The 12,456-nt window shown below is 43.6% G+C and overlaps 1 protein-coding gene across 1 annotated transcript in view; it reads left to right on the forward strand.

Annotated features, from left to right (window-relative positions):
• LOC112264301 (hippocalcin) overlaps window positions 1-12,456 on the forward strand; it is a 90,852-nt gene that overhangs the window by 59,662 nt on the left and 18,734 nt on the right. Inside the window, 1 exon segment of the mRNA XM_042295096.1 lies at window positions 5,690-5,885. Within this exon segment, the coding sequence (XP_042151030.1) occupies window positions 5,790-5,885 (96 nt within the window). The 5' untranslated portion in view covers window positions 5,690-5,789.

Genomic DNA, 12,456 nt, shown 5'->3' on the forward strand with positions numbered 1-12,456 from the left:
TTTGGATCACAGTTTTTAAGGACACACCTAGAATATTTCCGCCTCCCATCTGAGCGCAAAGGAGCTGGTATATAAGACGCTTGCTTTAACAAGTCAAAATTGCCAACAAATGTGCATTTGACACTAGTTCCACCTTAACACGCTAGCCGAGAAAAGAGCCCTGTAGGTTGCTAGCTGACACTAAGACGGCCTGGGCGGCTCGGTTATTAATTACAGCAGGTACTGACTCTCTCCAACATGTATGTATGTATGTGTGTGTGTGTGTGTGTGTGTGTGTGTGTGTGTGTGTGTGTGTGTGTGTTAATGCCTGTGTGTTCTCCAAACACTCCCCTGCTGTTCGGGAAGGGCCTCTTTCAGTTGGCACTGAAATCACACCATACTATGCTCTTTCAAAGCAAATAAATGAGATGATTATAGACCTTACTGCTTCCTATTGTGCATAGCTAAAAGCCTAAAGAACTGAATCTCAGAAAACCCTGTCTCTCTGTGCTGGCATGCAGTATGTTTGGAGCTAACAATACATAATAGACCCCCGTACTGTTCAGCCTTTTAGGATTGTACTGCAAACACTTCTTTCTAAGTCTCAATGGACAGGTGGGAGTCTGCTGTAGAGCTATATACATCAAGGTAATGCTGTCAGTAGCTCTCTGTGAAGATAGCTGAGATGACGCCGTTCCAAATGGAACCCTATTCCCTATATAGTGCACTACTCTAGACCAGAGACCTATGGAACCCTACTCCCTATATAGTGCACTACATTAGACCAGAACTATATATCTTATAGCTCGTTAAAAAGAGATATACACTATATATCTTATAGCTCGTTAAAAGAGATATACACTATATATCTAATAGCTGGTGATACAGGCTACTGTCTGGTATTGTATGGTTCCGATGAGGTAGAGATTAGTGGATCTCCTCTTCTCGTCTCTGAGCTGACTCATATTAAACACACAGCTGACCACAGATAAACCCAGTCTGTCTCATTGACGTCATAGTGGATGGAGGCTAACGTTGACGTTTAGGATTATCAAACGGTTGTGAATTGTTTCGAGTCGTGAGCGTTGGAAAGCCCTACATACTAAATAGTTATAAGTTAAATAGTAACAGAACAGAAAATGAACTGTTGCACATGAGATAAAACACTGCTAAACATGAATGCACATTTCATGGGGTATAAAAGGGTCCATATCAGTGGATATCTTTACATGACATGTGTTTGATATTCTACAGAACACAGGCCATGTCCTAAATGTATATTTAGAGTTTTGTGGATCATGACAGTCTGAATTCAGATGTGTCTTTTAGACAGATGTGATATTGGGATTACTCTTCCGAATATCACACATGGCCATTGCCTATGGCCGAAATATGGACTCATTCGATGTCCTGAGATACGTCATGTCCTATACCCTAGTGGTTAGAGTGTTGGACTAGTAATTGGAAGGTTGCAAGTTCAAAACCCCCAAGCTGACAAGGTACAAATCTGTTCTGCCCCTGAACAGGCAGTTAACCCACTGTTCCTAGGACCTCATTGAAAATAAGAATTTGTTCTTAACTGACTTGCCTTGATAAAAAAATATGTATGTGTTTTCTCAGCACATTCAAGATGTGTTGCTATATTGATTCCAGATATGCTTCTCCTGGCTGAGGTCCATATCTGGATCTTGATATGCTATTTGATCAGAGGAGGAACGGGAGGACCATCCTCCTCAGTGGATAGAACCGTATTAAATATATTCAGTTCATCAAATAATTGATTAAAACACACTGTTTTGCAGTGAAGGTCTACAGTAGCCTCAACAGCACTCTGTAGTGTATCACCATGGTGTAGCCGGAGGACAGCTATTTTCCATCCTCCTCTGTGTACATTGACTTTAATACTCATGGTTCTCACCCCCTTCCATAGACTTACACAGTAGTTATGACAACTTCTAGAGGAAGTTATATTTCGTAGTATTTAAAAAAAAAAACTTTCCCTTACTTAGCTAGTGAATGCAGCTAGCTAGTTTAGCCTAGTCAAACACCTGGCTCAAACAGAGAGGGATGCTATGTTAGCTAGCGGGCTATGGCTATCAAACAGAGAGGGATGCTATGTTAGCTAGCGGGCTATGGCTATCAAACAGAGAGGGATGCTATGTTAGCTAGTGGGCTATGGCTATCAAACAGAGAGGGATGCTATGTTAGCTAGCGGGCTATGGCTATCAAACAGAGAGGGATGCTATGTTAGCTAGCGGGCTATGGCTATCAAACAGAGAGGGATGCTATGTTAGCTAGCGGGCTATGGCTATCAAACAGAGAGGGATGCTATGTTAGCTAGCGGGCTATGGCTATCAAACAGAGAGGGATGCTATGTTAGCTAGCGGGCTATGGCTATCAAACAGAGAGGGATGCTATGTTAGCTAGCGGGCTATGGCTATCAAACAGAGAGGGATGCTATGTTAGCTAGCGGGCTATGGCTATCCAACACTGGAACTCTTCTAAGTCAAAGTAAGCTTTTGGTTGTATTAATTGATTGCCACCGGTGTAACTGCTAAACTGATCACTGTACTGCACGATTGTAGCGGGTTTACTAATGCATTAGTTCTATTGGCTATGTTGACTATAATATTACAGTAGCTACCTAATATGGTGACAACGATGTATGCTGTGTGTAGCGGTTAGCGGTTATGGTATGAAGATTTGACTTGGAAAGTTTTTTTTCGCCTGGTAACAGACAGCTAATGTGTTGTGCACTGAAGTCCACAAATGATGGGAAAAGATGAGAGAGGAGAAGAGCTTGTAAATGCAAGAAGGAATTACAATGAGCAAAGTGCTGTTTGTATGTGGCTGCTATGAAAGTGAACTGTGTTTGCGTGTGATCAGGGGGTGTATTCATTCCGCCGATTCTGTTGAAAAAAACGTTCTTAAATTTAACGAAAGAAAACGGAATGAAATGGGGCTAAAACATACCTGAATTTTGTCCAATATAAACTCTTGTTTGCAACTGTTGGACTAATGATTACACCTTAGATCAGCTAGACGCAGGCAAGCGTGTGCAAGGTGATATTGAATGTATCACTGTCTGTCATCTTGATTACAAAAAATATATATCTCGACCTGTGCGCCTACGTTGTAAATTTATAGGCTAGGTTGTGGGAACCTCATGAAGGGTATAGGAGAAATGTTAGTATCATGTAGGAGCCTAAACCTATTGATGTTACATTGAACGAGGTGAACGGACTCTGAATGACAGTCATCCAATATAATAGAAATAAGGCCATGCTGTAATAAAAACAAAGCATTGTCCTCCCTAATATTAAATGGACACCGTTTCTGATGCTTACTTGGGTTTAGAGGACATGCTCAATAAATGTACAAATATTAATTCCATATAATTCTTTCAGACACGGGATAAATCCGTCTGGATAAAGGAGCTCGCAAACCACAATCTAAAAGCAGTTTAACAGGTAGTCTAGTGGTTAGAGCAGGTAGCCTAGTGGTTAGAGCAACCACTAGGCTACCTGCCTCTAACCACTAGACTATCTGCTCTAACCACTAGATTACCTGCTCTAACCACTAGGCTACCTGCCTCTAACCACTAGATTACCTGCTCTAACCACTAGGCTACCTGCCTCTAACCACTAGGCTACCTGCTCTAACCACTAGGCTACCTGCTCTAAACCACTAGGCTACCTGCCTCTAACCACTAGATTACCTGCTCTAACCACTAGGCTACCTGCCTCTAACCACTAGGCTACCTGCCTCTAACCACTAGGCTACCTGCTCTAACCACTAGGCTACCTGCCTCTAACCACTAGGCTACCTGCTCTAACCACTAGGCTACCTGCTCTAACCACTAGGCTACCTGCCTCTAACCACTAGATTACCTGCTCTAACCACTAGGCTACCTGCCTCTATCCACTAGGCTACCTGCCTCTAACCACTAGGCTACCTGCTCTAACCACTAGGCTACCTGCCTCTAACCACTAGGCTACCTGCTCTAACCACTAGGCTACCTGCTCTAACCACTAGGCTACCTGCTCTAACCACTAGGCTACCTAACCACTAGGCTACCTGCTCTAAACCACTAGGCTACCCTAGGCTACTCTAACCACTAGGCTACCTGACTCTAACCACTAGGCTACCTGTCTCTAACCACTAGACTACCTGCTCTAACCACTAGACTACCTGCTCTAACCACTAGGCTACCTGCTCTAACCACTAGGCTACCTGCCTAACCACTCTAACTAACCACTAGGCTACCACTAGGCTACCTGACTCTAACCACTAGGCTACCTGCCTCCTCTAACCACTAGGCTACCTGACTCTAACCACTAGGCTACCTGCTCTAACCACTAGACTACCTGCTCTAACCACTAGACTACCTGCTCTAACCACTAGACTACCTGCTCTAACCACTAGGCTACCTGACTCTAACCACTAGGCTACCTGCTCTAACCACTAGGCTCTCTGTTACACTGCTTTTAGCCACTGTTTTACAATGGGGGTGAATGGAATGTTTTTTGTTTTCCCCAATTTGTGGGCGTGGTTGAGGGATTCTTTATTTTTTACCCCCTATCAAGCTTTATGGTGACAGCTAACATTTTAAAACGTTTAGGCATATTTTGTACTGCTGGTTACTATAAGCTATCTAACTAACTTAGCTAGCTAGCTAACTACCAACTTGGCTGGCTAGCTAGCTTGTCCCAGTTCATTTTCTCATCAGGAATGAAGCAGCGTAGCTACCTTGTGAAATAACAATATTTTCTTGCAATATCGACACAATTTTGATTCATGATTTATGCATGATTTATGCATTTATGCATGATTTATGCACCAACACTGTCACCACATTGGATCTGTACTGTGAGGGACCGTTGATGACGACCCAATCGGCATCCACCGTCAGTAACAAACAGGGCAGGCATATATTTTGCAAGATTGTCCTACGTTTGCATCTCTCCAGAAAACAGGTGTTGTGATTGGAGCTCTGGATTTGCTATGCCTCATTTAAAAATAAAAAAAAACAGAAATAGCAGAGATGTTCTTTGGAAATAGCAACTTGGATTAAATTATGATGATGTTTGCCTTTCCATGCCTTGTATCCTACTACTGAATATGATTTAAATGATGACTCATAAAGTAGCAGGGATTTTTCTGTGGTCCACATTGGATACACGTAGAAACGTTCCCATTATGTAGAATATCTTAGCTCCGTTGATGAAACTAAGGACATGCATATCTAGAGACTACTAGAGTCTACTCCATATATCTAATAACATGTCAGATATCTGGAATTATATGGATAAAGATATCCTCTGCTATTGAACCTTTTCGCCCAGCGATTGTAATACCATTGCATTTTGTGTAAAACGCTACAAGATGTTGCTACACAGTTCGAATCCTAGGCTCAAAGTGTCAGATTTTTTATTTGACTGACTTTAGTTGTAATGGATGACATTACATACTAGGAGGTAGGTGGCCTTGTATTGGTCACTGATCTTTGGCTGTCTCTCTACAACTGTAGGGCTGACCTTTGATTGGATGGCATACACCAGTCGTCATGGCTACAGCCCATAGACACTTCTCCAATTAATTATGTGGTTTCAGATTACTTCCTGATTTAATTGATTGCCGCCCTTTTCTGTCTAGTCTGTAATTGGTTGCTCACACCCTCTCCCTCTCTTCTCTGCTCTGTGATTGGCAGGTTGTGACCAGGGACCTGGTAGGTGTTGTTGCCGCTGTAGTCCATCGCTGAGGTTGTCTCAGAGACCAAGTGTGTTTCGCCACGGTGTTGCGTCGTTGCCATGGGGAAACAGAACAGCAAGCTGAGGCCGGAGATGCTTCAGGACCTGAGAGAGAACACCGAGTTCTCCGACCACGAACTACAGGAGTGGTACAAGGTCAGTGTACACACACACACACACACACACACAGAGATGCACGCATGCAAACTCACACCCACGCACACCGTAATCATAACTCTAACATCGTGGTAGAAGGTGACAGCAGACAGACAGATAGACCTTATTCCTAATATAGTGGTAGAGGGTGACAGCGGACAGACAGCTAGACCTTATTCCTAATATAGTGGTAGAAGGTGACAGCGGACAGACAGATAGACCTTATTCCTAATATAGTGGTAGAAGGTGACAGCAGACAGACAGATAGACCTTATTCCTAATATAGTGGTAGAAGGTGACAGCGGACAGACAGATAGACCTTATTCCTAATATAGTGGTAGAAGGTGACAGCAGACAGACGGATAGACCTTATTCCTAATATAGTGGTAGAAGGTGACAGCGGACAGACAGATAGACCTTATTCCTAATATAGTGATAGAAGGTGACAACGGACAGACAGATAGACCTTATTCCTAGTATAGTGGTAGAAGGTGACAGCGGACAGACAGATAGACCTCATTCCTAATATAGTGGTAGAAGGTGACAGCAGACAGACGGATAGACCTTATTCCTAATATAGTGGTAGAAGGTGACAGCGGACAGACAGCTAGACCTTATTCCTAATCTCCAACAGGTGTTCATCCCTGGCCTTTTCAGACCAGGGAAACCACTACTAATAAGAAACATACTGGAATAACCAGGGAAACCACGACCGATATGATACATACCGGAATAACCAGAGAAACCACGACTGAAACGATACATACTGGAATAACCAGAGAAACCACGACTGAAACGATACATACTGGAATAATCAGCTCTTTAAATGGCATCTTGTATCTATGGTATATGATATTTAAACCTCTTACCCTCAATCTCCTATGACAGATAAATACAGGGACTATGTAAATCTAAGTCCCTCTAAAATGGATGAGATATTTAACCAGAGGAAAAATAACTCTAGACCACCTTTACTCCACACACAGAGATGAGTACAAAGCTCTCCCCGGCCCTCCATTTGGCAAATCTGACCATAATTATATCCTCCTGGTTCCTGCTTACAAGCAAAAACTAAAGCAGGAAGTACCAGTGACTCAATCAATACAGAAGTGGTCAGATGACGCTGATGCTACGCTACAGGACTGTTTTGCACAGACTGGAATATGTTCCGGGATTCATCCAATGGCATTGAGGAGTACACCACCTCAGTCATCGGCTTCATCAATAAGTGCATCGATGACGTCGTCCCCACAGTCACAGTACGTACATATCCCAACCAGAAAGAGTCAATACAGGATTAAGATTGAATCCTACTACACCGGCTTTGAAGCATGTCGGATGTGGCAGGGCTTGAAAACTATTACGGACTACAAAGGGAAACCCAGACGTGTGCTGCCCAGTGATGCGAGCCTACCAGACGAGCTAAATGCCTGAAGCATGAAGCATACACGAGAGCACCAGCTGTTCTGGATGACTGTGTGATAATGCTCTCGGTAGCCGATGTGAGTTTTAAACAGGTCAACATTCAAAAAGCCGCGGGACCAGATGGATTACCAGGAGGTGTAATCTAAGCATGCGCGGACCAACCTCTCCCTGACCGAGTCTGTAATACCAACATGTTTCAAGCAGACCACCATAGTCCCTGTGTCCAAGAAAGCGAAGGTAAACTGTCTAAATTATTAGCGCCCCGTAGCACTCACGTCTGTAGCCATGAAGTGCTTTGAAAGGCTGGTTATGGTTCACATCAACAGCATCCTCCCGGATACCCTAGACCCACTCCAATTCGCATACCGCCCCAACAGATCCACAGATGACGCAATCTCAATCGCACTCCACACTGCCCTTTCCCACCTGGACAGGAACACCTATGCGAAAATTCTGTTCATTGACTACAGCTCAGCGTTCAATACCATAGTGCCCACGAAGCTCATCACTAAGCTAAGGACCCTGAGTCTAAACACTTCCCTCTGCAACTGGATCCTGGACTTCCTGCCCCCAGGTGGTAAGGGTTGGCAACAACACATCTGCCACGCTGATCCTCAACAGTGGGGAACCTCAGGGGTGCGTATTTAGTCCCCTCCTGTCCTCTCTGTTCACCCACGACTGTGTGGCCAAACAAGACTCCAACAACATCATTACATTTGCTGACGGCATAACAGTGGTAGGCCTGATCACTGACAATGATGAGACAGCCTATAGGGAGGAGGTCAGGGAACTGGCAGTGTGGTGCCAGGACAACAACCTCTCCCTCAATGTGAACAAGACAAAGGAGCTGATCGTGGACTACAGGAAAAGGCGGGCCAAACAGGCCCCCGTTAACATCAATGGGGCTGGAGTGGAGCGGGTCGAGAGTTTCAAGTTCCTTAGTGTCCACATCACCAACGAACTATCATGGTCCAAACACACCAAGACTGTTGTGAAGAGGGTACGACAACAACTGTTTCCCCCTTAGGAGACTGAAGATTTGGTTCCCCAGAACCTCAAACAAGTTATACAGCTGCACCATAGAGAGCATCCTGAACGGTTGCATCACCGCCTGGTATGGCAACTGCGTAGGACTATTGTGGCTAATCCTTATTGTGGCTAGCTTCACACAGGTTCTGTCTATCGGAGATTAAATTATCCCTATGCTCGTAGCAGTTAAGCAAACTCAAACTATCATTGATTAACAACCTAGTGTGTGAACAAAACAATTTAAATAGCCAGGAAACAGAAGGACAAAGTCACACTTTAGTTAGTTTAGCTTTTGGGTAAATTAGACCAACTTCTATGCCTGTACTCTTCTAAAAATGAATATTTTAGCACTTCACTCACAGTGCGCACAGCGCCCCAGGCAAATGCCATCACTAGCCGGCCTCTACCCAGTGCCCTGCCCTGAACTTAGTCACTGTCACTAGTCGGCCTCCACTCAGTACCCTGCCCTGAACTTAGACACTGTCGCTAGTCGGCCTCCACCCTGCCCTGAACTTAGTCACTGTCACTAGTCGGCTACCACCCGGTTACTCAACCCTGCACCTTAGTGGCTGCTGGCCTAATGTAAATAGACATGGAATCAGTGGTCACTTTGTAGCTCGTCCTAATATGATTATAATATCTGAATGTCATTATTTATCCAAATGCCTTAACTACAGGGCCTTCAGAAAGTATTCATACCTCTTGACTTATTTCACATTTTGTTTTACAGCCTGAATTCAAAATGGATCCGTGTTTTATTTTATTCTCCTTCTACACACAATACCCCATAATGAAGAAGTGAACGTTTATTCCAAATTAATTATAGACATATCTCATTTACATAAGTATTCACACCCTTTGGCACCGATTACAGCTGTGAGCCTTTTTGGATGTCCAAACCTTTGACTAGTTTTGTGTGTGTCTCTAATATATATATATATATATATTTATCTCATGTCATTGCTTAGATGTATGCATAAATAAGACCTTATAGATGCCAAGTCTTAGTCATGATATGGTTTCAGTTTTGCACACCTAGATTGTAGAATATTTGCACATTATTCTTTTAAAAAATGCTTCAAGCTCTGTCAAGTTGGTTGTTGATCATTTCTAGAAATTTAAGCCTTGCCATAGATGTTCAAGCCAATTTAAGTCAAAACTTTAAATAAGCCACTCAGGAACATTCAATGTCATCTTGGTAAGCAACACCAGTGTAGATTTGGCCTTCTGTTTTAGGCTATTGTCCTGCTGAAAGGTGAATTTGTTTCCCAGTATCTGTTGGAAAGCAGACTGAACCAGGTTTTCCTCTAGGATTTTGCCTCTGCTTTGCTCTATTCCGTTCAATTTTCATCCTAAAAAAAACTTCCTTGTCCTTGCCGATGACAAACATACCCATAACATGAGGCAGCCACCACCATGCTTGAAAATATGTGTTGTGTTTGAGGTGTTGTGTTGGATTTGCCTTAAACATAACTCTTTGTATTCAGAACATAAATTGATTTTTTTTCGCCACATTTCGTGCAGTATTACTTTAGTGCCTTGTTGCAAATAGGAGAAATGTTTTGGTATATTTTCATTCTTTACAGGCTTCCTTATTTTCACTCTGTCATTTAGGTTATTATTGTGGCGTAACTACAATGTTGTTGATACATCCTCAGTTTTCTCCTATCACAGCCATTAAACACAGTTTCCTTCCTCTCCGGCAACTGAGTTAGGAAAGACTCCTGTATCTCTGTAGTGACTGGGTGTATTCATTCACCATCCAAAGTGTAATTCATAACTTTACCGTGCTCAAAGGGATATTCAATGTCTGCTTTTTTATTTTACCCATCTACCAATAGGTGCCCTTCTTTGCGAAGCCTTGAAAAACCTCTTTGTGGTTAAATCTATTTTTGAAATTCACTGCTTGTCATGACTTCTACCGAAGTCGTTGCCTCTCCTTGTTCGGGCGGTGCTCATCTTCTAGCCATCATTGATCCATTTTTCATTTTCCATTGGTTTTGTCTTGTCTTCCTACACACCTGGTTTCAATCCCATCCATTACCTGTTGTGTATTTAACCCTCTGTTTCCCATCATGTCTTTGTCAGAGATTGTTTCTTATTTCAGTTTCGTGTTGTTTGTATTTGGTGCACGACAGGTCCTCGTACCCAATTTGTTTCATTTGTCTTTATGGTTTCGGAGTTATGTTTGTTTTATTAAATTACTCAATTTTACCAAGTTTAATTCTCCTGCGCCTGTCTTCCCTGCCACCTATACACACGATTGTGACAGAATCTCTGACTACCAATGAAGTCAGCGGGAGAATTAAACTTGGTTTAAACTTGGTTTAAATCTAGTTAAGGAGGAAATCAACGCCTTTGCAGCCTGAATGGAGGATGTTTTAGGTACGAACCTCGGGGATATGAGTTTATTCCCGGCCTTTGGGCTAGCACTGTTTCTGCATGCGAGGTGGGATATATGGGACTCGATATGTAGTTCTTTGCTTAGAAATAGGAAATTCTTATTATTTCTATGACTTTTTGTGTTGATTAGCTACCAGCTATGAAACAAAACAGTGGAAATACTTAATAGCTATGGCAGCAAATTGTTTTGCTATGAATACATTTTCAGTTATCATGTCCAATTTTTTAAATATATTTTTTTTTTTTTTTTGGGGGGTAAAATGGTGGCACTGTAAGCCCTGAAATTCACTGAAAGAGAAGATGCAGGAGCATCATGCTCTCCCCCCTCCTCTGTGTAAAGAAATACGACTGCAACCAATCACACTGCCAACAGGCACCAGGAGGCGGGACAGACAGCAGACTATCATACCAGAAGTGTTTCCATGTCATTGGTTGCTTTGTGACTGACAGGTGACTGTCCTATCAGTAGATCACTAGAAGATGCATATGGTTCATTCTAGTGGTAGGGAGCTCGGCAGAATGTTTTGTGACCTTACCCCTAACCCCTTACCCCTAACCCCTTACCCCTAACCCCTAACCCCTTAACCCCTAACCCCTAACCCCTAACCCCTTACCCCTTACCCCTAACCCCTTACCCCGTACCCCTTACCCCTAACCTCTTACCCCTAACCCCGTACCCCTAACCTCTTACCCCTAACCCCTAACCTCTTACCCCTAACCCCTAACCCCCCCTAACCCCTTACCCCTAACCCCTAACCCCTTACCCCTAACCCCTAACCCCATACCCCTAACCCCTTACCCCTTACCCCTAACCCCTTACCCCTAAACCCGTACCCCTTACCCCTAACCCCTAACCTCTAACCCCTAAACCCAGGTCAGACGGGTGGTAATGGAGCCATACGTACAACAGCACTTAATTCATACATGCATTAATCCATTCAGGAAACCACACACACACACACAGACAGACACACACACACACACACACACACACACACACACACACACACACACACGTGGGTTCAGTGATGAGGTAGTTCATCAGCCAACTGTCGTCTTATCATGCTGAGATTTGGACCAGAAATCTTCTTATGATGGAAGAAACATCATGGTGCCCTGTGCAACTTAACAACAAGCATATGGAGCTGTGCCTATCTGTCCTCTTCCTCTACCCATCCTCTTCATCAACAGGCTGGGATTGCATCCCAAATGGCATCATGGTCCCTTCTGAGCTCAGACTGCTGAACACTTGAACTGGAATGACCACCTGCTCTGATTCTCCACACCTTAACACACACACACACACACACACACACACACACACACACACAGACACACACAGACACACACACACACACACACACACACACACACACACACACACACAAGCTACACACACACAGACACACACATACACACACACACACAAGCTACACACACACACACACACACACAGGCACACACAGACACACACATACATACACACACACACTCTACAGACACCCACACACACACACACACACACACACTACAGACACACACACGCTACAGACACACACACACACACACACACAAGCTACACACACACACACACACACACACACACACACACACACAAGCTACACACACACACAGGCACACACATACACACGCACACACACTACAGACACACACACACAGACACACACACACACACACACACACACACACACAC

The sequence above is a fragment of the Oncorhynchus tshawytscha genome, linkage group LG13 (assembly GCF_018296145.1).
Source record: "Oncorhynchus tshawytscha isolate Ot180627B linkage group LG13, Otsh_v2.0, whole genome shotgun sequence".
NCBI lineage: Eukaryota > Metazoa > Chordata > Actinopteri > Salmoniformes > Salmonidae > Oncorhynchus > Oncorhynchus tshawytscha.